This window comes from Astatotilapia calliptera, chromosome 3, assembly GCF_964374335.1.
Source record: "Astatotilapia calliptera chromosome 3, fAstCal68.1, whole genome shotgun sequence".
NCBI classification, from domain to species: Eukaryota; Metazoa; Chordata; class Actinopteri; order Cichliformes; family Cichlidae; genus Astatotilapia; species Astatotilapia calliptera.
The window spans coordinates 68,833,978-68,860,978 of NC_137424.1; the positions used below are offsets into that span (position 1 = coordinate 68,833,978).

The 27,001-nt window shown below is 40.2% G+C and overlaps 3 protein-coding genes across 22 annotated transcripts in view; 2 read left to right on the forward strand and 1 right to left on the reverse strand.

Moving 5' to 3' along the window:
• Nucleotides 1–27,001, forward strand: part of LOC113018111 (Fc receptor-like protein 4) — a 66,361-nt gene that overhangs the window by 33,384 nt on the left and 5,976 nt on the right. The window contains exons 1-4 of one of the 8 annotated variants that reach the window (XR_013906411.1): nt 16,504–16,671; nt 20,739–20,854; nt 21,104–21,264; nt 21,344–22,096. The gene's annotated coding sequence lies outside the window, so the exon portion shown is untranslated. Of the gene's footprint in view, nt 1–16,503; nt 16,672–20,738; nt 20,855–21,103; nt 21,265–21,343; nt 22,097–23,910; nt 24,000–27,001 lie in introns of those variants that run through there. The other 7 variants (XR_013906410.1, XR_013906404.1, XR_013906405.1 and 4 more) reach the window with 7 other exon arrangements.
• On the forward strand, nt 71–6,728 carry LOC113018116 (coxsackievirus and adenovirus receptor homolog). 11 transcript variants are annotated; one of them, XR_013903885.1, is made up of 5 exons: nt 71–340; nt 2,590–2,937; nt 5,208–5,234; nt 5,910–6,002; nt 6,269–6,728. XR_013903885.1 is itself a non-coding variant. In XM_080294074.1 (4 exons), exons 1-4 carry the CDS (start codon nt 283–285, stop codon nt 5,927–5,929), a joined length of 453 nt encoding a protein of 150 aa, XP_080150200.1. In that variant the 5' UTR covers nt 71–282; the 3' UTR covers nt 5,930–6,728. The 11 variants fall into 11 exon arrangements, 5 of the variants coding, with proteins under 5 accessions (XP_080150200.1, XP_080150196.1, XP_080150202.1 ...); XR_013903897.1 differs by having other exon boundaries at nt 73–340; nt 4,751–5,234; XM_080294074.1 differs by having other exon boundaries at nt 5,910–6,728.
• Nucleotides 10,574–26,082, reverse strand: LOC145425682 (ICOS ligand-like). 3 transcript variants are annotated; one of them, XR_013906412.1, is made up of 3 exons: nt 16,259–16,392; nt 12,916–13,257; nt 10,574–12,677 (listed from the first exon to the last, which is right to left on the reverse strand). XR_013906412.1 is itself a non-coding variant. In XM_080298971.1 (3 exons), the coding sequence occupies exons 1-3, from the start codon at nt 25,328–25,330 to the stop codon at nt 12,481–12,483; spliced, it is 606 nt and encodes a 201-aa protein (XP_080155097.1). In that variant the 5' UTR covers nt 25,331–26,082; the 3' UTR covers nt 10,574–12,480. The 3 variants fall into 3 exon arrangements, 2 of the variants coding, with proteins under 2 accessions (XP_080155097.1, XP_080155098.1); XM_080298971.1 differs by lacking the exon at nt 16,259–16,392 and adding an exon at nt 25,264–26,082; XM_080298972.1 differs by lacking the exon at nt 16,259–16,392 and adding an exon at nt 19,609–19,744.

Below are 27,001 nucleotides of genomic sequence, written 5' to 3' on the forward strand. Positions count from 1 at the left end.
CCTAAATAAGGATCATTTTAGGGTGTCATGAATGTGGGCTCGAGGCACTTTCCCGTGTTCACTTTGCGCTTTCTCCTACAAAAACAACAAAAACAGGAGAGAGAAACATTGAGTGCAGCTTCAGGGTTGAAAGCACACTGTGACGGCTGATGTTCAGGTGGGTGTGTCCCTGAACGCAGCAGACTGCCCCTTGCCTCAGACTGCTTTTGGCACGACACCAGATTTACACAAATCGAGTTTCCAGCAGCTTCAGGAGGGTCAGTTGTGAGTTATTCAACAGAAATGTCTCACATCCTTCTTCTTCTTCTTCTTCTGACTTTTGAGACTGTGGAATTAGAAGGTGAGTAGCTAAAAATAAAATTAAAAAAAAAACTGCTGGCAGTCTGACAAATGCTGTGACTCACAATTTTTTAGAGCAAGTTTGTTTTAACAGTTGTTTAAATGTAAACATCAATAGCAGCGTGTTTGCAGCAGGACGGGACGTGCGAATAGCTTGGAGGAGATTGTTCCAGAGGACCTCTGGTCTTTAGCCATAACCTAGGTTCCACCAAGAACAACTGATCCCAGTGCTCTCGTGGGAGTATACAGGTGGAGGAAATCTCCAGAGCTGGAGACAGAAATGTTATTTGCCAGGTCTTTAATCTTGTCTGGAGTTCCCCCACCGCTATCTTACTGGAACTGAAAGAAAAGAAAAGACTGGAAAAATTACATTAACAAAACTGCTGAACTACACAGAGCAGCAGAGTTGAGTATGTGGAGTTAATCTCATTTAAAAACTTGCCACATCTTCTCTAAGTCACAAGGGCTGGCTTCATTCTTCTGTTTTTCTTCTGTCGGTAGATGCTTATGATAAGATACTATAATTAATCAAGTCGCATCTTGCTGATCTTGTTGTGTTTGTTTTTGGGAGTCAAAGGAGCTTGCAAAGAAAAGCGTCTGGACTTCTTTATTGTTTTTGGGAGTTTTTTGTCTCCCTCTCAGGGATTAAACCTTTCTCAGGACATACTTCTTGCGTTGTACTTGCACACAGTCAGTGTGCATAAACACGACAGTAGTTTTAAGTTGTCAGATTGTCAACATATTTACCATAATATTTTAGTATGTCTGGTGATTACTGATACATCAGCTACACAAGAAATATGCAGTTATCAGAATTTTTTCCTCCCCTTTGTTTTCCCCAGTATGTTGAGTGCACTATGTTATAGGTATGATGTCACTATGAATTTTTTTATAACATATCAAAAGTTTACTGGTGTAATTGCAGACATTTCTTCATGAACCCAGAAAATGACCTCATGTGTTACAACTCTATCACATCTTATTGCATTTGGCGTCATAGCTCCCAGACATAGGTTTATAGTTTGTTCATACAAGTGTGACATCACCGTATGTGCAAGTAATCTGTCAGGTCCACAATATTGTACTTTTGTTTTCTGCAGTGGTAGAAATGAAACCATTAAGTTGGAAGGAAGCAAAGAAAAGGAAACTCTTAATTTAGGTTCTACCAATCCTCATTTTCCTGTAAAGGAACTGAGTGTGCGGAAAGTGTGAAATAAAAGTGTGAAATAAAAGTGTGAAATAAAAGAAACTTCACAACCTGTTCGCTAATCCGTGACCTTTCTCTTGCTTTGTACACACTCCCCATGTTTGTTATTTGATCCTGCACTCTCACTATTTACACTTTATACTTGTCCAGTTGGCATGGCACACCCACAATTTCAATGTACATGTACAATGAGAATAAAGGTCTATTCTATTCTATTCTATTTTATTCTTATTTACAAATCTGTGTCATTGTGGGTTCTTAGCTACACATGTGGTAACAGTCAACAGAGTTTAGCGATTCAGAACAGCATGAGGAAATTAATGTGTTATTTTAAGGAAATATTATTTTAAAATAGCCACAAAGTCTGATCCATAACACTTGGTACCGTATGATGAAAATCTGGTTTTCCTAGAGAAGAGCTTGTTACTCAAGGCATTTCAAGATTTCAAGAAAGTTTTTGATCCCTTGAGGTGATCTTAAATAACCCAGACAGACACAAACAAACATCGAGTGCTGTAATCTAAGTCAGTAGCTTTTGCAGGCTCTTTTCTGTAAATGAACACATGGGTAGGTTAATAACCACTGAGGAGGATGAGTTTGCTTTTATTCTTTTCTCTTCTTGTGCATTCACACGAGCAGGTGACGCATGCGCATTTATGGAGGACGCTTCAAGCAACAGAAAAGTAGGCCCATAACAGCCTCTGGCCTACATCTATCAAGGACATTTGTCACTGTGTGTGAAAGAGCATGATCAAGAGGAAATTTTTAAAAAAAAATCATATTTCTCTTTGGTCCCTGGCCTTGTTTTGGAAATATGTCGAGCTGCAGGAATCCATTACTTTGATTAATCCACTGATGTTTTTTTAAGACTTCCTCGATCCAAATAGTTTCTGTCAGATGTCTCTAGATATGCTCGTCTACTGAAAAAAAAGACCTGTACAGGAGGAGTTACACCAGCATTTCTACACAATATGTCGTAAAGAAATGGATCGCAACATCTTATCAAAGTTTGTTCTTTTTTTCTTTTGTCTTCGGTCACACAGAGATAAAAGTGAGGCCTAGACAAGATGTCACTCTTCACTGTCAGGATCCCAGTGGTGTAAATATCACCCTGTTAGAATGGAGCATACCTGAGATTAAGTCAGACGGATACGTCTTCTTCTACCGAAACGGGCGCTCATATGAAAGCTACCAGCACGAGCGTTTTAAAGGCCGAGTGGAGCTGAAACACCCGTCTATGAAAAACGGAGACGTTTCTGTGATTCTGAAGAACGTCAACGTCAACGATACAGGAACATATGAGTGTCGGATTATAACCAGTGATCTCAGCAGCGGTCAGAGAGTTCAGAGTGAGTCCAGGCGGTCCATCGACCTCACAGTCATAGACTCTGGTGAGTTGAGAGGTCCACCTTACTACTTATTCTTCTTCTGACTTGTAGGGACATGCAGAGCCAAATTGCAGCCCTCACTGCACGGCTAAGCACAAAAGAGCTTTTTGTGTCTGTGAACTGTGACGCTGGCTTTTTGCACCCCCACAGATGTTCTCTGAGGGAAGCATTGTCTGTCCATGCGTGGTAAAAACAGAAGACCATGCTTGTTATTTTCCACCATTTGATTTCAAAAACAAAAGAAAAGGAAAAAGAGACGCAAAAAGCCCCAACTTTTGCCACTGCAGAGGATTTATTTATCTTTTTTGGTCTACTCTCCACGAACTTGACGTGGTTTGAAAGATCACTGCAGTCTGCAGTTAACATGATCTTTCTACTTGTGTTACGTGACATATGCTGATGCTTCCTGCAGTGGCGTGTGAGTGGTGATAAATCTGATCTGACGTAGTTGTTTATTGGCCCCGTTTTATTTTCATTCAGACATCTGTTATTGCTCATTTTCCTGTGTGTGATTATACCAGCCGAGTGCATTTTACTTCTTTGACTGTCTTAGAGTTTTGAAGGTGGTGGCGCAGTGAACCGAGAAAAAAGGCAAAGAGCTGATAGCCAGAGGCTCTGAGGCTGACACAGATGTCGGACATGAGAACTGTTTAAACTGAGTTTGATGTTGTAGAGTGCCTATGGCAGAGTAAATTATAATGCAGAAAAACATGCATGATATGACTGGATCATAGTTGTTGTAGCATTAATATGTGCATCCTTTTAATGTATAAGATGGAAATTTTATTCAGTTATGCTGCTCGGTGGTTTTATCTATATTAATCCAGCAATATATATCAGTAGACTTACAACTAAAAGTGTAAAGTAATGAACTAAAGTTTCAGATTTCATGTGGTGCAGTGTCACCCTGCACTCTGCTCTTTGGGTGCGCCCCTGCTTTTTTTCTTTCTGTGAGGAAAATGTATTTCAATTCAATTCAATTTTATTTATATAGCGCCAAATCACAACAAAAGTCGCCTCAAGGCGCTTCATAGATACAGAGAAAAACCCAACAATCATATGAACCCCTATGAGCAAGCACTTTGGCGACAGTGGGAAGGAAAAACGCCCTTTTAACAGGAAGAAACCTCCGGCAGAACCAGGCTCAGGGAGGGGCGGGGCCATCTGCTGCGACCGGTTGGGGTGAGAGAAGGAAGACAGGATAAAGACATGCTGTGGAAGAGAGACAGAGGTTAATAACAGATATGATTCAATGCAGAGAGGTCTATTAACACATAGTGAGTGAGAAAGGTGACTGGAAAGGAAAAACTCAATGCATCATGGGAATCCCCCGGCAGCCTACATCTATTGCAGCATAACTAAGGGAGGATTCAGGGTCACCTGGTCCAGCCCTAACTATATGCTTTAGCAAAAAGGAAAGTTTTAAGTCTAATCTTAAAAGTAGAGATACTGGAAGCTGGTTCCACAGAAGAGGGGCCTGAAAACTGAAGTATTTAGAAGTATATATTTATATTTAAGTTTATATTTCGTTCTGTTGCTTGCTGTTAGGGGTTTTTTTTTGAAAGGTACTTTACCTAATACACATGCAAGTGTTTGAGAGAAAAAATAAAAGCGTTGGTTTCTGAAACATGAGCACAGTGGTGTGCTCAGTGTTTATGATCCAAGCGCCTGCCGATACTTTTATTACTTTTCTGACAGTTACGTCACTGTTGGACGTTATGACCTCTGCTAACTGCCAGGCGTATTTCAGTGTAAAAGAAATGCTGTCAGCATGCCTCAGGCCTCTCACCTGTTTTGTTTTTGTTTTTCTCTTCAGGAGATCCGACTGTAGAAAACAAGGACACGCATGATTTAATCATCATTATTGTTGCAGTTGTAAGTTGTCTTATTGTTGGCGTTTGTGTTGCAGTATTTTTCATCCAAAAATGGAAATCATCAACACGCAGCAACTCTTATGAACATCCACCTGAAATGTTAAACAGTTGATCTGAAATGTTTGAGACGATGTGTGAAGCATTGTTATTTAGCAAGCAGACAGCATAAACAGAGCGTCTGTTGACAGCACTCATCTCACAGCAACAAGGGTTCGATGCACCGCTCCTCTGATCTTGAGTCACATTCGGGAGTCATTTTCTCCCAACAACCATTAAAAGTAACATTACATCAATACTGTGGCTGCAACAAGCTTTTTATAAACTTTAAATCTGTTTATTTTTTTTATTTTTCTTCTTTTTTCTTTTAAGTTTAACTTTATTCTGTGCATTTTTCTGCAGAGCTTGATTTTACCGTGAGAACAGCAGGTGAGCGTAGTGGAGCTTTTAGCAGGTAGAGAGGTGGAGGAGACAGACGTAGAGTAGATCAGTTTATGTAAGCTCTGATTAGACGGGGCATTAAGATGGGGCCACAGTAGCACGGTTAGCAAGTTCTCTCAGTGAGTTAAGCACTTTATTAACTTTAAGTTTTTATTTTGCACTTTTAAACACTTGATTTATTTCTGTTTGTGGCAACTGCAGCCAATCAGCCACCTTCCTGCTTTCTGTCCATCGCCCCCATTAGAAATAATGACTCAATGTAATCTAATATGTGATTATAGTATACCCATGATATTTATTTAATAAAATATAAAAACCATTATCATAATGGTTTTATTGTGTTATTATATGAGTTGTGGAAAGTTCTGAGTTGGATCTGTAAATATCAGAAACCTTATCAGTGATTTAAATTCAGCTGATCTCAAGTTCAGATCTCCACCTCGGGCGTGGCTGTTTTTAGACTTCCATCATGACATCTTGTTCTTGTTCCTCTGTGCAAAATACACAGTTGATCTTTCAGCGTTTTTCATTTTCAGGACTTCACATGAGCATTAATCTGGTGAATAGAGAGGATTTTCAATCTGAAGACGTTTTAACACAATCTGAGTCAGTTGGTGCTTTCAGCCCTGACAGTTTGGCTCGTTTCCTGTTCTGATGCCTCAGGATCTCGTCCTTTCTCCTGATCTGCATCCTCGCCTGTTGTGCTGCCTGAAGGTGTTGAAACTCATCAGTACACTGCTCAGTCGTGAAGTTCCGGTTGGTTTAAAATCTAATTTGTTTGTCATTTGTACGTTTGAGGTGTGTGGTGAGGCTGCAGAGCGCTCTGTGGCAGAGGTCAGAGAGGGACTTCCTCTGAGATCTAAAAGCAGCAGCTGCTCTGAAAACAGTCCAGAGGTTTCTGATTTTTATTGATCCGTTCTCAGGCCTTTTCAGAATTTATGTCTTTGACTAGTGTACTCAATGTTAATGTTTCACTTGTTGTTTTTTGTTTTGTTACCCACCACTGATCACACCACCGTCAGTACAAATGTTGTGGATCCAATCTGACTCTGAGTGATGAGCCGAGTCCATTGTAAATATCCACTGTCATACAAAGGGGAATAAAAAGGATATTTGAAGATCAAAAGGGGACAGTGCAATGAGCAAAATAAAAGTGGAAGAAGATGGACGGATGTTCAAAACTAAAACCTGAATAAATGAAAGTGAGCAGGACACGAGGTCGTATCAGGAATTTGAAGGAAGATCGAGGTATGAAAGCCTGTGGAGGGAAATGGAGCCTCACTCTGTTTTTTGTTATGTTTTCTTATGTTATGTGGCTCAAATTAGGAGATGATACATATTTTCTATGTATTCGTATGTATGCATTTGAACATGTTCATTTCTCTGTACCATGTTTTTATATTTCTCCTTTGTTTGTTGTGACATAATTTTATGATATTTATTGTTGTTGATCTGATCACAGAAATAAAATGAGAGCCTCACGCATCACAAGTAACAGAGTGAAGGGTTTGTTTGTTTGGTCTTATTTCCTCTGGGGCCTTTTTTCTCTGATTGAAGTAAAAATGGGGAAATTATGTCATTAACTTGAGCCTGTTTACATCTGTGCATTTCCTCTTCCTTCATTTAAGTCTGAGTAACTCTGTAATTCTGTGTTTTGTCCTAAATACTTTCCTGTAAAAATTACTTTATTAGTTAATGTAGAAGTCCAGCATTCAAATATGTTTAGATTTCTATTCTATTTCATTCTATTTGACAAACTAAAAAACGAGTTCAATCAGCAAAGTCAAGAAGTATTTCCTCTAACAGTGACTGGTACTGTTTTTGGGCTGTCGCAGGGATGGCTGCAGCTCATTTCAGATCCTCTTGGGTTATTTCCTCTCATGATTAAAACTCTGTTTACAGAAACACAACACAGTGTAAATATTAACCCTCCAGACTTAAACTGTCACTCAGTAACTCTTGTTTTTTTTTATTTCCAGAGCTAGCAAAGCTTTTTAAAACCTTATTTTGGGCAAAGTCAGCAATTTTTTTTGAAAACACTTGATGTCAGGTTTGTACATGTGGTTTTTATGTCTTGGGGATAATGTCCTGTATATAATAACTACCAAAACAGCTTTTCATGAAAGCTGCAGACGTGGTGCCCCAGATGAGTCTATCCTCTGGAGATGACGGCTTAGTTTCACTTTGTCCCGTTCAAAAGATCGTGACTTCCAGCACCTTCAACACTCCCTCACATCCAGACTTTAAAGGATCCATTAAGGTCTGTTTTTCTCTTTCTTTTTCCAACAGGAACTGGTTTCATGTATTTATTTTCTCTGTCATCATAAAGTCATGCTGGAAGTGGTGAATCTTCAGCGTCTGCTATTCGCGCGGTGCCCTTTGCTTCCATAATAATAAAAAAAAAAGCAGCTGACTGTCAGTCACCTTTTTTTGAACAGTCAGAAGCCACGAGTGCAGCTCGTGAACTCTGTCATAACCGCAGGCAGAGCTCAGGGGACGTGTATTGCAGTGACTTGTAGATAAACATTTATGATAAGGTGCGGACTGGTGGAGTGTGACTTTTCACTTTGGGAAACTGAAATGAGGCAGAAGGAGACTCCTCTGTAGACAGCCTGTGAATAATCGACTCAGCACAGCACAAACACTACTGGTCAGAAATTTGATTTAATTAATTTCATGACATCATCATTCCAGAATTAAAGCAGGAATAATTTAGAGGGTGAAGCTGCACATTTTCTCCTCCTGTGCTGTTTCACTAATGTTCTTTGTGGATGTTTCCTGTTTGACAAAAACAACCACATAAACAACTGCACGACCCCCAGAATCAGATCATCAGATTGTTGCTGTACTTTCTTTGGTTTCAGCTGATGCTATGAACAGGATGCGGCCAGAATAAATAATTAAACTAAACCTATGGACACTGTGTGTGTGTGTGTGTGTGTGTGTGTGTGTGTGTGTGTGTGTGTGTGTGTGTGTGTGTGTGTGTGTGTGTGTGTGTGTGCGTGCATGCAGGAGAGCCCCTGAACATGAACATCTGTTTCTTCCCCCTGAGTTTTAAACTTGGAGCAAAACAGAAACAGGCCTTGTAGTGAGCAGTGATGGTGGTAAAGTGGCTGTGCTCATGAGGGGAAGAGAGATGTGCTGCCACCTGTTGGCTGTAGTTTGTCACTGAAGCTTTAATTAAACATTAGATTTTATTCTCATGAATTAATTAACTTTGAAACATATTCTTTAAAAAATGTTTTTCACATGTCAGAAATAAATATCAAAAACACTCTTGGGGCTTTATTATGTACACTGTTACACCTGTCCAATTACTTTTTTCAAGTAACGAGTAAAGTAAGGGATTACTATTGCAAAAACGGTAATTAGATTACCGTTACTTTCCCGTAAGCACGCTGCGTTACTAAAACCATGATTTTTTTTTTTTGCGAGAATGTCTCATGACAGTGACGTAAGCAAGTGCGACGTTCGTGGCAACAGCTGTGTGCAGATCAACAATGGATAATGTATCAAGTGCGGGAGAGAGTATGAGCGTGCAGCGTTTAAAGCGTGGAAGTACTGACCTTACTTTAAGTTTGATTCCATAAAAAGTGACAAAAACATTAGTGTCCATTGTGCGTGGGAAGAAAACTTCTTTTTACAGCGAAAAAAACCCTAAACTTCCGAGTGCGCTAGGACCTAAATTCACTGAGAAACTCGCGGATTCTTCAACTGACCGTAAACCTCCGCCTACCCTACTCCTGCTTTACAGGTGAAAATAGAGCAACAGGACCGCTGAGTCTTTGACTTTATTTATTTTCTGCTGTGTTTTACTTGCATCTATTTGAAAGACTGAGTGTAGACACAAAAAATATTTTATTTTATGTGCTGGAATGTGCAGAAAATAGGTTTAAATGTTAAACAAATTTCTTCCAGTCAGTCAATGTTGCATGTAATTAAATTTTTGCTTGATGCATAAAGTTAAAAGATTAAAACTAATGAAACAAGTTTTAAAAAGAGACTTTTCCATTTGATTACATTTTGTATGATGGATTATGCAGAAAAAGTAGAATTGGGCTGAAAGCTCTATCGCTTTATCACCTATTCAGGTTGTAAATCGTGTTTTAAAAAGTAACTAAGTAATTAATTACTTTTGAAAATAAGAAATCAGTAAAGTAACGGGATTACTTTTTTGGGGAAGTAATCAGTAATTAGTTACTGATTACTTTTTTCAAGTAACTTGACCAACACTGCACATCAATAGCGCCAACACATAATTTTCATTTTAAGCAGCTGCACACGTGAGTCTTTGTTCCTGTGCAGTGTGTGCTGAGGTCGTAAACATCTGTGACGTCATTCAGTGTTAGAGAGTCTGGAGACGTCGCTGGTTCAATAAGTTCAGACCAGCAGAGGTGAGAGTCACGACTGAAGTGCTCAGGAGCAAGTTTCTATAAAGATGGACCAGCAGCTCAGTGCTGTGATCAAACCGAGCTCTGATGCTGCCCTCTACTGGCAATGAGGTGAACTCCACCTCTCAGCAGAAACACACTTTTCCTGATGGGAACGCAGAACCAGTTCTAGATTAGTCACCAGCACTGGATCCATGGAGAAAGAGGATTAGTCCCAAATCTACAGGATGTTAACTCAGAAGAATTTCGCTTTAAATTATAACTGGATATGAAGTGTATATAAAGGCCTTTGTAGAGCCACGTGAACCATTTGTCCCTTTATATTCTCCTCCTAGTGTCAAAGATCTGTCACTTTAAACACCAAAGTGTTTCTCGCCATGATGTTGACCTCATACTGATTTACTTTGACTGTAATCCTCTGAATACTCCACCTTTCACCACATCCAGTGGCAGGAGGTGGAGGTCATTTAGAGCAGCTGTAACAGCTGACCTGAGAGCCAATTAGAGCACAACATGAACATGATGTGAATATCTCGTTCCAACACATTTGTTTGAGATGTGGAGACTGTGGAGGCGACCTGAGTACAGTGAACTCATCGTCATGGTCAAGAAACCAGCTGGAGATGCATGAAGGACGTTTTTGTCACATTAGTGGAAAGAAAACATCAAAATCAGTGTGATGTGTGAAACATGTGAATGAGGTTTTCTGTGTTTCCATGTCTGCACATCAGAGCATGATTTATATCACATCAGTTAAATCCTTTGTTCTTTCTCTCTGTAGTCATAAACGACCAGCCTAACAAATTAAAACATAAATGTGTTTTACAACATTTATAACAGCTGTTTTGTTTATAAACTTTGACAGTTTATGGGATTTATTCTTAATATTTTTTGTAAAATTGTCTGAAATCTGCAAGAAAACAAAACATGGATTACTTTGATTCCAGCTTCAGATTTATTTACAACAACAATCATATCAACAGGAACTTTATTTACAGTAGAAACATTTGAAGCACAAACTCTTTGTTTGGGAAAAGTTCCGTTACAGATAAATACAAAGCTCAGCATGATTGTTGGTCAGACGTTGAGGAGTTAAAGACAAAACTTCTAATTTGGATCATTTTTATACAACTTTAAAATAAATAATCATTAATTATTGGAAATGTAAAAATAAAATGTGAAAATGTTTGCTGGACTGTTTGTCTGTGTACGGTTTTTACTAAGCTAACTACCTTTAAATTAGTAAACTCCCACCGTAAGGGTGTGTTTTAACTGATAAAACTGTGTCGTACTCTGATTGCTGCCTTTTATAAGTTTTATTGCACAAGCATAAACTAACACCAGTACAGTAACCGTGCCTTTACAGAAGCCAGGTAATCAACTGAAAGACAAAAAAAAAAATAAACCACACAACATTAACAAAGCAACACTATTAATGACAGTACAGTTTAGTAATAGTCATATTTATAGCTTTAACATGTGTTGGGGGAAAACTCTGTAAAAGACCCAGGAGAAATAAAGACACAATGAGACAAAGTTACTTTTTATGCTTTAACGTGCGCACGGGTAAGCTGTTAAGAACAACTCACATCATGAACAGAGGCTTGGCACTTTTTATAGGCACAAATCACAGAGACAGTGAGAACACGATAAGAAAATAATAAACAGATAAAATAAACAACTCCATATGTGGCGCTAGTCTCGTCAACAGAGAGCTGGGAGAAAGCTGTGAGAGATAAAACAATCTAAAACAATATGTCCCAAAACAGTATGTCTTTGCTGGGAAAGTCTAAAAGGATAATTCTAAACTAATCTAACCATAGACAAAAGGGCATCTTTGTACATTTAAAAGAAGGTAAAGAAACATAGAATCATTTTTCCTGTAACAACATGTTACTTAGTTAACACAGAAACTCACCAGCTCGGCTTCATCAGTCATAATAGCAATATCAATGAAAAGAAGATCCGGCAGGTAGGATCTATGAGCGGCTGTTAACACGTACCATCCCAGACTTAGATAAATCACTCCGTCTTAAATAAATTTGTCATTTAAAGAAAATATGAGTCTGGCTGATAATAAATCACAACAAACAAATTGGCATGTTAGTAATATGGGAAAATCCACACAGTCTGTTTTTTGCACCAAAGAAAACAATTTGAAGAAATCTGTGAAAATTGTCTTTTGGCACTTGCTGGTGTTACAGTTCAGCTCGTTTGTCTTACATGATTGAAAAAAATAACACAAGAACACTCTCTCAAAAACCGAGGCCAGAGGCCAGAGGCAGGAGGGACAGCCTGCACAGTCTGCTCAAATCAAAGAGTCCCCCACGAGCGAAGAATCCTCAGCCTTTTGTATTCCTAGGTAAACGCAGGCAGCCGCGTCATTGGTCCGCTGCATTCGAGGATCCCGCAGCAGCCAATGGCGTGTGTGGACTGGCACACTCCGATCTGCATGCAGTTGGGCGGGCATAGGTCCCTGGCCAGCCAATCACCTGTGAGTCCTGGCACACTTGAATTTCCATACAGGAAGGCGGGCTGTAGATCAGGTGGCCGCTAACCAGAAGGTCGGTGGTTCGATCCCAGGCTGCTCCAGTCTGCATGCCAAATATCCTTGGGCAAGATACTAACCCCATGTTGCTCTCCGATGCATCCATTGGAGTGTGAATGTGTATGAATGTTAGATTGAGCACTTAAGAGACTGGAAGAAGTGCTCGTGTAAATGAATTTGTTGTATAAAGCGCTTTGACTGCTCAGAGTAGAAAAGCGAGGACATGAAAATTAACTTCAGGATATCCTCAACTGTTCTCTGGGAGACTCTGATCAGCTGGAAAAACCGAAACATTTCAAACATGCTGAATTTTAACTGGAGGCTGGTATGAACCCTGTTTGTTTGGTTTAACTTTTCTGTAAATCAGAAAACCACCGCCAACAACAACAACAGCAGCAACAATAGCCCCAACAGCAACTTTCATTCCAACAGATCCATCCTCCTTCCCTCCATCCTCCTTCCCTCCATCCTCCGTGTCTCCTCCTGTGTGACCTGCAGGTGAGAAACAGGTGTGAGGTGTCAGCTGTCAGGTAGGTGATGAGTGAAGAACAGAACAGAATCCATTTCTTCTTCAAACTGCTGTCAGACATTATCTACTGCACTCTGATCACATCACTCAGACCAGCTGCTTTCTACAAAGTCTCATCAACAACATCTTTAGAAACAAACATCAACAAGCAGGAAGCAGCTTCACCTCTGATCACACACACACTCAACTCTACTCACTCACCTGGAGGATCAACAACTCTCAGTGTGAAGTTGCAGAAAGATTCCCACAAGCGTGTTTCTTTCATGGAGACATGACACTCGTATGTTCCAGTGTCATTGATTGTCATATTCGTCATCCTCAGAGACACGTCTCCATCCTTCATCTCTCTGTCCTGCAGATCCACCCGGTTCTTGAAAGATGGATGCTGGTTGGTGGTATCAATGCGCTTTTGCCGATACAAAAACACATATTTATTTCCCAGGTCAGGTCTGCTACACTCTACAGCTGTGATTGTGTTGTTGTTTGGAGCTCGACACGTCACAGTGATGTTCTGTCCAGACACAGCTGGGATTTCTTTCTGGACTGAAAGAAGAAACAGCACAGATCAGAGAGGTTAAAGGTTAAAATGCAACTAGTCTCTTGTACAGCAGCCAAGCAGAGTGAAGATCAGTGAGAGATCCCTGGTTTCCATTTTATCATGTTTGAATCAATCAAACACAATCATCAGACCTGTTAGGCCAGGTTGTGTCATTAAATAAAATAAAAATGTGTTTTTCACAGATTAGAGGAAAAGAAGCAGACATTCGTTTTTTTGCAAACATAACTTTGAACAGTATTCATTCTCTTCTAATTATGTTTGAAATTTAAAAAAAAAATGCATTTTAAAAAAGTGATTTTTATTATATAAATTTTTTTTAAATAGTTCAATTTGAAATGTTAAAATTGTGGACTCTAGCTCGTCAAACCTCTGCATTAATGTTTCTCTGTGTCCAGGTCATTGTAGAGCTGGGCTCTGTACAAACACTGTGCCTGATCATAAATGCATCCTCACTGCAGTAAGACTGTCCACAAACATCCTTCCTGATTTCACCATCAGTGTCAGATAGATGCAGGTGACAGGGCTGACTACACTTCACACAGCAGGCCCACTGAACCTCATACAGGCTGCCTGTGGACCTGAGGCAGCGGTCCGAGAAGTCATTCTGATACTTCTTTGACATTTTGAATCCATGGCCTGGGAAGCATGTGTAGTTGATGCACTGTAATGTAACAGTTCTCCAGTGACTCTCTCTGTCACTCCTATCAAAGAGTCTCAGGGCAACATTAATACAAGAAAGATTTTTTGAGAACAACATCAAAATTTCCACATTAAAGTCCAAATTATATTTCAAGGTCCAAGGCTATCCATGACTCCACGCTGATGTTTTTTCCTCAAACTTGTTAATGGATAATACAAAGCAAAGCAGCACGTTCGGTACATGTTAGAGTCTCTGCGTGTTGTGGTAAACACGGACACACAGCGTGGGGAGGTCGTGTTTCAGCCCTGGTTATAGAGCTGGTGAAGAGAGTAAAGACGGCGGGGCCACAGCCTGGTTTGTGTGCTGTGGAGTCGGTCCTGTAGGGCGGACTGTACACAGTGCTGCACGTTTGTGTAATGCTGGATTGTGCTGCAGAAGAGGCTGCAAGAGGTTAACTTTACTTTATGTTCAACGTGATAGTACGTGTTTAAAAAAAACTAATAACAAACATCGACAGGAAAAACATACTAAGAAGCTGCGACACCTCAATGTACAAAAATAGGAAAATACTTCCTAAACAATTCCCAAATCTGCCACAAGATGGCGATCCAGGACAAGGAATAAAAGCATTGCTGCTCAGCCATGCCTCCACCGTGACTATGGTTCATTAACCACATCACACAGTAATGTTCAAAGTACTAATCAAATAATCAGCCGTGTCTGAAAGTAATTACTAATTATAATTAGAAGCCTTTTATAAAACTATGGAACGACACTGTAGAGCATCTACACCTTCAGATGCAAAGACAAAAATGAAGTCTATAAGCAGCAACCAGCAAACTCAGTGATGTCGTATTCTGCATTCACAACACAAGCAACGTGGCGAGCACAAAAAAGGTGTGAGGGCTGTGTGTGCTCCACTCCTGGCCCTGCAGTTTGGTCTGTTCGTCTGTGGGCAACTCTGGCTCTGCTGTTGTCGGCCCGCGAGCCAGCTGTGAAGGAGGGTGAAGTTATAACTTATAAAGAGCTGAAGGGAACCTGAATCTGTTTGATCCTTGATGTTTTGACTGCATTGTTTTTGTTCCTACTAAATAACCTCCAAAAATGACTGAAGCTTTTATACAGAAGACATCACACCCAGCACGTTTACAACCTGTGGCCATCACACCACAAACATTGCTAAGTTTCTTACTGCTACATGACTGGGAATCCTAAAATTCATCATCATTTTCTGCAGAGAGGAAAAAAAAATCTCCACCTTACATTCTCCTTCATTTACATGTTACATGGATTCATTTTGGATGGAGGAGAAACAAACCAAGCAAAAATGGAAACTCCCAGGAAAAGAAGCTATAGTTTTGGGAAGTTTTATATCCTTGTTGTTAGTTCAGAGGTTCTTTCAGAAAATTGCTGTGGAAATGTTAAAGTTTGATTACTTCATATAAGAAGAGACAAAACGAAGCCCAAATCTCAGCAGACCCTGTTTTCGTTTATCCCTGCCCTTGGCTGTAATCCAGGGTTTCTGGATGGGGAAGACTCAGATAAACTTCACTACAGTGATGTTCTCAGCAGGTACTTGATGCAGTGCAAAAATGACAGCAGTTAACGAGGCTCTGACGTTTAAATCAACCACACACAATATGAGCAAACAGTGCTCCAGTTGTGAGTGTGCCTCCTCGAGTTTTAATACACTTCTTTAGTGGCTTGGTTGTTCTCCTGAGTGATTTGTGCGCCGCGGTGAAGCCAGCCGACCTTTTATCCGCCGCGAACATTAAGCGTCACGGTAGGACTTTTTCTCCTTGCCGATCGCTAGCATAGGTGTGCTACGAAAATGCGACACCGTGTCGAAACGCCTGTTTTGAGCTTCTTATCCGAACATGTTCTCCCGTACCAGAGCACTGCACATGTTAATGGCATTATATTGATTCCAACTTCAGGTTTCCTGGATTAAAATCTGTCATGATGTCAAAGTAATCCGTATAACCGACATGCTAACGTTAGCGTGACGTGTCGCTTTGCCGTCGTTAGCGCGGCAAGTAGCCGTGCTTTGAGCGAAGCGAATGTCTTCCGTTTTCTGAAGTTTCAGTCGAAAAACGATGTCCAGTAAGTCACGGTGATTCTAACAGTAATTACTTCAACTACACACAAATACTAAGACTAAGCAAAACACACAGAAAACTCACACCACATATAGCCGCTTCTACTTCGCAACTGGCGAGCTAACTTGTGCTCGGCGTAGTTTGTTTCGGCGAGCTTCGCTAATTAAGTTTACGTCCCGCTTGCGTGTGTTTAATAAAACCATAACGGCAATTCAATCCAGCAGCAATGTAAGAGATAGATCTCACCTGTGGACGCCAGACATCATGATATAGACTAGTAATTTACACTGACGTGATTTCTAAATTCTATCACACACATATTACATAACAGTTTATTGGAAGAGCTGATTGTAGATTTTGCTGTGAACGCGGACACGCGCGTGTGAATACTCAGATCTGTAAATGTGTAATGATGCGTAACTTGAAGACGTTTCGCCTCTCATCCGAGAAGCTTCTTCAGTTCTAAGGTCAAATGGTCTAATGGTGGAGAAGTAAGGCTGGTTTTTCCACCCTCTTTACACGTCACTTTTCCCCACCCACTACAAAATATTCTGTGAGTCGCAGGCGCCTACGGTACTAGAGACCAACGGACTACATCCTGTTCGCGCCCGACACAACGCAGGCTCAGATGGACAGACTTCCGTGTGCCTGCTGTAAGTGTAAGCTTTATTCTTTTATAAACATATGACATACGTGTATTAGAAGCTCTGTGTTATTATAACGATGTTTTGTTGCAGTGGCATTCGCGGACCGATCTGTGCTGAAAACACGATTTAGAGAACAAATGATACAGTACTAAGCAGCTAAACCCGAGACAGACACAGGGATTCGTCTTTCATGTAGTCCGAACAAACGCACATACAGTCTGCGCTTACTCAGCTTACAAATATTTGATGACCTCCGAGTCACACAGAAAATGCTCACGATTTTAAAGCCAAAACACGTTTTTATAGATTCAAAGACAAATAATGTATATTTATATAGTTATTGTACAGATACACACAGTAAAAAGGAGCTTGTGTTTCAGGCCTGGTTTTGGATTTGAATCCTCGCTGAGAGAACTAAGATGGCGAGTGCTCGCGGCAGCAGCTCCGTGTCGTTTACGATCAGCTACCTTTGTCCTGATCCTCAGTAACATTTAATCGACTTGTAGAGCTTTAATACCTAAAGTATTTGAAATAAGGTGTGACCTTAGATTAAAAGTGTTCCTTCTTTAGTGCTCTAGTTACATATTTGTAATCTTTGTGGAGATTCTAAAAGAATATTAGTCTTTTTCCAACTGTATTTTCCGTATTTCAGAACAGTTTACTGGCGTGTTAAAGCTTATTCACAGTACAAACAGGGTTTTTTGTGGGTGTAATTTTGATCACGGAGCTGAAACACGTTAAAAGTCATGTTTTAGTCTTCCTGTGCCAGCCTGTTGTGTGTTACTTTAGTTATAATGGCTGTTTTAAGCATAAACCCTCATGTTACTGAGCTAACCCTACCCCACAGCTAGCAGGCCGTGTTAGCGACACGGGAAGGGCGCGTCCCCTTTCTTAACGGCTGTTTCTTCTGATGTTGTTTCGTTTTTTAAATAAAAACGTAATTTTTGTAGTCAAGGTAGTGTTTGGGAGGATTGCTAAGGAAAAGCGTTGCTCGGAGACTCTAAACGACCACTGTGTTTAAACTGCGACAGCAAACAACGAGAATAACGTGTGAAAAATAAGATTTGAATTTTTAAAAAACGTTGGGTTGAGTAACATCTACACCAGCGTTCAGCAAGATCAAGTGTCTAACCTGTAATTTACTTATATGACTCAGAGCTGCCGCTGCAGAGTCCTCACACTGAGTCGACACAAACCACAGTTCATCTCCCTCAGTAACTTTGGCGATGTAAAGCACAACTGAAAGCTCTGCTGAATTCATTTATGTAAGCTTTGCACAAACAGTGACTTCTTCCTGCCTAATCTATAACGAATAAAATCAAATATCTGAGTAAAAGCAGTTTTTAGTGTGTTAGACTATTTCCTGACATCCAAAGCATATTGGTTTTGCTTTATTCACTGATCTGAACTGCCGTGTTGTTTTCAGAGAGAAACACATGCGTGAAACCTGAGCTTACACTGGATCAGTTAATAGATTTTTTTTTTTATTCCAGCAGTGTGATGTTCAGTTGTGAGTTTAACAAACTTAAAAAAAAAAACCTCAAACTGTATCAGCAGCTTATGGCACAAAATGGAAAATGCAGTTACAATTAACATTTACATGATCTACCACCACTTTGTTGATGATGTTGTCATTTTCATATTCTGTGGTAATACTGATCTCGCCTGATAGGAGGCAACATGTATGACAGATTTGAGTGATTCTGTTTGTGCTTGGGAGTCTCATTTTGAGGGGAAATGAACTTTGACTCCATGATCATATATTGATACTAGTCAATAAGTGTGCCACTCCCAACCATCAGTGAAAACACTGTTAAAGGGGTTTATCAAATGGCAACAACAGCTTCATTATATTTATCTAGATCCTTTACATTTGTCACTTCTACTGTTTTAATTTGTTCCTTTTTGATGCAAATCCTGCAATTTCAAGCTTAAGTGAAAGAAAAAAAGATTATTTCATTATTTATTTTACGTGATCTCGTTTTAAAGCCCTCACAAATATGCCAGTTTGCCATAAATTACATTAAACGACTTGTTAATTTCCTCGGGTTTCTTTCTTGTTTAACTTTCTGGAAGACTCCATTGTGGCCAATGTCTAAATGGATACTAACAGTAGCTGTAGGGATCATCTCCGATCCTACTGTGAGTCAAGGTAGTGAGACGGTTAAGTGCTAGTTACTTGTAGCTACCTGGATCTAGCTGCTGTCGGGTTCATCATTGCGTTTTAATGTGTTTAAAGTGTCGGTCTAAGATTACGGCGAATTTAGCCAGCGGTTTAGCACCGGCTACAGCAAATTGGCGCCTTAGCTAACCAATTGCTTCTGTGGGGGCCGTTTTTACTTGGTTTAAATACCAGCGTACGTCTCCGATTACAGAGGGTGGTATTAATACTCGAATCGATCTTGGACTACGACACATGTAGCAGCGGATGACTAGTAAGACCAAACAGTGATGGCCCTGACAGCAGCTACATCCATGTAGCGCCAGTTAGCTCTAGCCCGTGCTAACTCGCTGGCTTCAGTTAGCCGGAGCAAGACTGTCGGTATTAATACTAGTCTTGATCCCCGATTACGGCTCGTGAATGTATTGAGCCCAGTCTCTAGACGGTTAACCGCTAATTAGCTGTAGCTACCATCTATACGGATCGCGATTGCTTCGTGTTTATGTCCGTGTTGGTCTCCGCTTTGTTCAGTGCGAGTTAGCTGTAGCCTGAGCTAGCTGCTGCCGGGTTACCGGTTACCGGCTCGGCCATGTTGCCAGAAACTTGATGCTAATGCTAACACACCAGTATGAGCTGCCAGCGAAGAGTACACTGGATTGTGCCCCCCATCGTTGCTGGGTTACAGTAAAGGCGGTTTAATCAAAAGTCAGACCATGAAAACTGTAACAGACACAATCTCAGATGCAGTTGACGGATAAGCTCGCAAAAGCTGCTTTAACGGATCTCACCTGTAAACAAGGGAAGTAAGACACCGACAATCAGGCCGAATAAGAGAGAGATATCCCCCATTGTGTGGTGGGATTCAGAGGATCTAAAGATCAGTGTAATAAATATCCAAGGATGGTGCGATTAGACCAACAAACAATCTGAGAGTGCAACAACTCAACTCGATCATTAGCCGGGCGTTTCGTTGGGGCACACCTTCTTATGCGCTGTGGGCGGTTTTGTTTTTTACTGATCACATGTTTGTTTCAGATGTCCTACATGGGGTTTGGGAGACAAAAGACAAGACCAAGTTCTGTTAATTTATTTATTTAGATTTTAACTTTAGACATAAAGTTAAAATCTAAATAAATAAATAGAACTTGGTCTTGTCTTTTAACTTTATGTCTAAAGTTAAAATCTAAATTTATGTATGTGACTTGCAGTGTTATCTTTCCATTACAATAAGAAAATTGATTTAACTATAGTTTGAATCTCGATGTTTAAGTAAACAGGTCTTGATAACCCAGAGGAAAAACAGCAATGAAAGATCAGGTGTTGTTTTCTTGATATATCGGCAGGTGCTTGTACCTGCTTGTAATAAATAGAAACGATAGTATTAAAAACATTATGGTCTATAATTAGAAGACCCTGCCCAAATTACAGCTTTCCAAAGCCAGAATCCAGGTTTGTAACCTATTAATTCACACTGAAGAAAGTATTTTGTTTTATTAGAATGGATAATATGAGAGTATTAAACAAAAATTGAGCAGAAACTTTCCTCTCGTTTCAAATTCTAATAAAAGCGACCAGGTAATGTTTAAGAGGTACGACAAACTGACGCTGGCGAAGACTAACATGTCCGTGTCACTGCTTCTTTCCACTTTTTTCAGCCACTAGTAGATGTTAACAAAAAATGCCACCTGATTGTTAAATAACGACAATGTTTACTGGGGAAGATTACTAGATGTATCAGATGATTTTGTTTTTAATAAGCCATAGTCACTGTTGTCAAACCAATAACATTCTTTTTAAAAATAAGAACCTTTTTTGTCATTAAGTGTTTAATTCAGTGTTTTAAGGAAATTAAAAAGTATTGCTGTGTGATATATATTTGATATAGTTTACCTTACGAACACTGTTTTTGTACCAACAGAACGGCTTGTGCTCAGAGGAAGAGGGCGGGCTTTACATGGTGTGAGATTGGGGGGGGGAAAAAGCTGAAATGAGTGAGAAGGACGATGAAGGAAACATCTGTGCTGTGTCTGCTCTGTAAGTAGAATCTCTGAGTTTGTTTGAATTCTTGTACTTTGACTGTCTGCTCTCCTGATAACTGATGATGGAGGAGAAGACATGATTTTCTTAGGACAGAAAGTGTAGATTAGGCCTGCACAATAAATTTATTGTCATATGGGCGATGGGCCCATTGCAAAAGATGGCGAAAACTGCGATAATTGGGTACTTTAAAATGTTTACACACGTGCTTTAAAGAATTTACCAATCAAAGAAACTCCTTTACAGATTTGACCAGTCGAATGGAGCCCTTCACAGCGTTAATCAATCAAATGGATTAGAGGCCCGCCTCCTACGTAGGTGGGGAGCGAACAACGCAGCAGCAAAGAGTCAGAGTTGTAATGGCTGAGAGCGAGATACATGACGAGAACGCTACTGACTATGAACTCGTGGGTAAAAAAAAAAAATTGTACCTCGCTTATTTGGAGGTACATTGGATTTGATAAAGATGACGTTCTCCAAACACAGGTACTCTGCAAAACTTGCCGAACACTCGTGGCAACCACCAGAGGAAACACGACTAATCTCCACCATCATCTTCAAATAAAACCACAGAGAACAGTTTGAAAAGTTCCAGAAAGACAGGGCTAGCCAAACAAAGGTTGCTAATGTTAAGACAAAGATCACAGCAGTCCAACAGCCGTCTCTGTATCAGAGTTTTTCAAGTGGAACTCTATGAGAAAACGTCAAAGTGGTACAAAGCAATAACAGAGGCCATTACACATTTTCTGGCTTAAGACATGATGCCTATAAATACAGTTAGTAGAGAGGGCTTCACCAGTCTGATACATAAAGTGGACCGGAGATACTGCATCCCCTCACCAAACTACTTTTCCCATGTCGCCATTCCACAAATGTATGAAACATGCCGCAAGACTGTCATGTTTGAACTGAGCCAAGCTGAAAACTACGCAGGCACTACAGACCTATGGTCAAGTCGTACAACGGAACCATATATGAGCTTCACAGTGCACTTCCTCACCGAAGACTTTGAACTGAAAACATGGTGTCTAGAGACTGTGTATTTTCCAGACTCTCACAATATAATTTAAGTTATGTTTATCTAAAACTAATTATAGAGACCGGGAAGGATGTCTTTCAGAATTCAAGCCTCAGGAAAAAAGATTTTGGGAACAGTGTTTCAATGTTAAAGTGCACTTTGTTGTTACACTGCTAATACAGCAGCTTTCTTTAAATAAAACTGTTGCAGTAAAACTGAAATTATGTATTCTGGGAGGTTTTTTTTGTTTTGTTTTTTTTATTTATTTTATCGCAAGTCATATCGTTATCACAATATTGATCACAGTTATTGCAGGTTTTCCTAATATCTTGCAGCCCTAGTTTAGATGCTGGTCACCCATCTTTAACTATGACAGTGGTTCTCTCCTTAAATCGCCATGGTAACTTGTGTGGTAGGACAGGTTAAACCTTTGGGGTCAGCGGGTCAAAATCACATGACCAATTTAAGACTACACGGCTACAAGATGCAGCAGCTCAGAGTCTCCATTTCAACTTGGGTCGAAAGTGCGGACTTCAAACTATACACCAGTTTTTTAACTGTGTCGATGGGCCACGTAAAACCGGAGTTATGATAAAAAATACACACAATGTTTTTTTCTGAAGAAAACAGTGGTGTTTACTTCGGGAAGAACGGTAAAAATGGCATTTTCTATGGACAGCGCTAGCAAACACTCTCGGCTTGCGAGTGAAAAAGAAAGAAAAAAAAAAAAAAAACACCCCTTCCCTATTGGTGTTAGTTTACCATGTCAGTCAATCAAAAAATGATATGGCAACACATGGTACTTGGTTGTTTAGAGAGGAGGGGAAGTTTTTAGGAGTGACACCCGTGACGGAAAGCGGGCGAGCAAAAGAAAGAGAGAGCGAGTTTTCATATGTGAGACATTAGTGACGTTTAGCGTGTTTGGAGGCTATAGTTAGTGTGTTGTGTAGTTATTGTTTTGTATTGTGTGGCAGTTATACTGCTGAATGTGGCTTCGTAGCTTACCATAAAATTGATTCGACATCAGTAAGCACAACGAGAATTCATACATAAGACGCACCGGATTATAAGGTGCACTGTCGATTTTTGAGAAAATGAAAGGTTTTCAAATGCTTTAACCTTAAAGTCTGAAAAATACGGTATATGAGTTTTGTAAGGTAGATTGTTTCGGGGCAGGAGGACGTTTGTTTGCAGCCATCAAAAAGAGAATTAAAAAAAATAAAAAGGTAAAATTGAACTATGAAGAAAACGCGGAGATGTCAGAGGTTCATACACAGTGGTCTACAAAGTGGTCCAAGGGATCTTCCAGGAATAGTGGCGCTAACTTTTGGAGAACTGATTGGTCAGGAGACGATGATTTCAATCCCTGTTGATCTATAATCTAGAACGTAACTGATTCTAGAACAGTTCACAGCACAAGTTACCGTGTTGATGATACTATTTTAGGGTCTTACTTTACAAAGCCTTAAAGAATGCCTTTAGGAAACTGCTGTTGTAGCTGTTTGAAGATATCAAACGACAAATGATTTGAATATATGCTGGTAAGCAGTGAATGACCTTGTGTAGTTAACTCTGAGGTTAGAGCAAATCCTGCTTCAGGCCTGCAGGACTACTGAGTTCAGAGGAAAAAATCGACTCAACTCTGGGTTATTTGTCAGCTTGACAGGATGAAGGCCGACTGACATTGAAGTTTTTTTAATGTATAAAAAAGAAATTATAATCTTAGTCTTAATCTTAACATACAGCAAACATTTTTACTGACTAATAGATAACCAGATGAGATGGTGTGTGATGCTACTATTGAGGTAACAAACATTTTCTAATATTAAACTAAAGAAAGGAAAATTCCCTTTCACTCAAACATCAGCCGGTGTGCTCCAATAAGAGGACTCACACCTGAACAGCGTGCTGAACTTTGATTAGGCCAGATTGAATAATGTGACTGATTTTTGTGTTATAATTAAAACAACAGCAGCAGTATCAGTAGGACTGTGCCTGCTGCACTGACGTCATCTGTATGTGCTTTGTTGTGTAGACGGTGGTGGATCTGCAGGAAGAACTGAGGACGTCCGTCATGGACGAATCATCATCATCAGAGAGAAGAAAGAGAGTCCGAGCTGAGAGGTAGAGATGCTCTTGTTTGTCTCATGGTTCAGATTTCAGAGTTACAGACGATGGACAGAACTCGTGTTTCCTTTTTCTGTGATGGCCAAAAGCTGTGGCGTCAGATTGTAGTGTGATGTCAGGCATTTGATTCTCACTTGAATTCTTAAAGGAAGATTTGGGGCCAGATTCACTAACATCTACAGCAGCACACAGCCTTGTCTGAGATTAAAAAGCTGCTGGATGTACTCAGCGTCAGTTTGACTGTTGTATTGTTTCAGCTGGTTTTATGGCGTTTGTAAGAGTTTCAGAAGGAGAATATTTAAACTAGTCACATAAATATGAATTTGAAAGCCCGTGGCACACAACTTATTGCAAATTGTATAAACTTAGCCCCCCCTCCAAAAATTGTCTTGCTCCTTATCCCTAAAAGGAGGGAGGAACATTACCAGATAGAGTAATGATTCTTTGCACAAGCATTTTAAAGCTGCTTTGGCTCAACTCAGTCCTCTCACTGAGTGTTTAGAGGCAGGGCCTCTTATTGCTCGTCAGTAATACGGATTTTACTGAAACGGAGCAGAAATGAGCCGAGTTGTCTTTATATCAGCGGTGTGCAAAGAGCGAGCGACTTCTCTCTGATGAATCTGTAACTTTGTGGTTCACAGACTCAAATGCTCAACTGCGGTTACAATTTTTATTTTACAACACAAGTAATCCTTAATATTGGATGGACTGTGAAGACTCTTACAAATGAAATCAACAAAAGAAACATAAACCCTCAAATTTCCAAAACATTTTTCACTGCTGTAACACGTTTCGTTGTCCTCAGCTTTACTAAACATGTTAGTATCTGGGTAAAAGTGATACAGTGACACCAAATACTAAAATGATACTAAATAAATTGATCAAGAGGGCTCATCTCGCCTGATAGGAGGCAACAATCTGCAAACAGTCAAAGACTGGACTTGAACTAACTGCAGTCACTCTCGGGAGGAGCCCATAAGTGCTCTATTATTACTGTCCGTTTTCCTTTTTGCACAGAATAATTTGCTTTGCGTTTGTCAAGCCACTGCTAATACTGTAAAACAAGAAAAGCTGCCCCACTCTGGTTTCTTGTTACGGCTGTAGGTCCGGGTCCTTATGGGACATCTGGTGGTTCCGGACCCGGATCGCAGACGCCCGTTTTATAAAATAAAGAACCAACGTCAAGAGCCAATTGAATTTCTGATTCATAGATGCAAGAGCGTAGTGTCGGCTAAGCTAGCCTTCAAGGCTGAAATCTCACCTGCAGACGAGGCGTAGCAGACATGGAGAACACCGAGGAAAAAGTACAGCTTTCCGGAACCCTTCATCTCGTACTGGTATCTTCTGTGAAGCTGAAGATAAGTGTTATAAATGTGTAGAGGAAGGAGGCTCGATACCGCTGTTGACCGGCACTTCTGAAGCACAGGCACTTCCTTGTTTTGCCGCCTCCTGCTTTCTTTCTTTCTTTCTTACAGTTATATTGGCGGTTGGCAAACAAGTGAAAGGTGCATTACCGCCACCAACTGGAGTATGGTGGAACGACGCCCAAAAAAAAAAATTCTCAAATCCTGCCAAACAGGTTCCCCTCTCTTAAAAACTGAAATAAGGCCTGATAACTTTTACTTCCCGAGTCCTGCCGCAACAACTCAACCAGATCCAGTTTGATTTTTAGGTTACTAAGATTTTGAATCAAATGTCTCCTCTCAACCTGATACCTCTGACACTGTAACATGACATGTTCTACAGTTTCCTCCACCCCACAGTAATCACACTTGCCAGTACTATGTTTCCCTATCACGAACAACGTACTATTCCATTCAATATGTGGGATGACATTTCCAGATGTTCCAGGACTAGATGTTTTCCCTGATTTTTCTCAAGGATGCCACTCACAGGCTCACCTGTGTAAATCTGTAGATTTGAGGAATAGCTGTTTTTTGCATCACAAGCTGCCATGATTTATATATCAGATTGGCCTGGATTGCTGGCCATGTATTACCAGAAGGAGCATTTTCCATGGAAATGGACTACGCTGTCACCTCTGAAGATCAGAGCTAAGAGCTTGGAACGGGCGGACTCTTTTTACATCTTTAATATATTCTGCAGGCTTATTGGGCAGTGACGTAAACAGACAGTAATTGGAGGACTGTTGAAACCTTTATTTACAGGTTTATAGGAAAACCTTTATTCACAGGTTTTCAGCTGAGTGTGTACGTGGTGGTCGGTGTGTGTAAGTTCTAGTCGTACTTGTCGTCTTTGGTATCTGCGCCTCATCACTACGGTGTTGGTCTACAATAAAAAAGCACAGAGAGATCTATATCAAAATTCTACAAACTCATCTAAGTTGTATAATTTTCATGTTAGCAATTATAAATGATACTGTTGCTCACCTGCTGCTTCCTGGTTCCGATATTGTGAAATATCGGGGAAAATGATGCCCCGGGGCCCACAAACAGTTTATTGGTTTCTTAGAGGAGGAGGAGGAGGTAAGGTATGAGTAGAAAGTGTGGGAATTTAATTTATCTTCATAGGATTATTTTTGGTTATTGTTTTCAATGTGGGGATGTTGGAAATGTTTGAGAATATTCCAGGTATTTTATAGATATTTGTTATGTAGTATTTTGTTTAATCCTGAGTGTAAACTGCAGAATGCTTTAATCCAATTAACGAATCCCAGAGACTATCAGTGGTCTTGTATTCGGATCTGTACACTACAGATACAAGAACATGGGAATCCACGTATTCTTTATCAGTGTCATTCCAAATGTTGCCATCAACTTCTTTTCTTTCAAGATTTGTCACAGCAATGATGTCGTTCTTGTCAATGGCATAAAAAGACACTTATTCTTGTCACAGCAAACCTGGTGAGCCCAGGTTAATGCCATGTGAGCCAGGAGGTGCTGCACTTTTGGATTTGTATATTTCAGCAGAAGCAGCTTCAGCACCTGTGACCTCCTCATCAGATGTGTCTGTGTTGATGCTCTCTATCATCCTCCTCG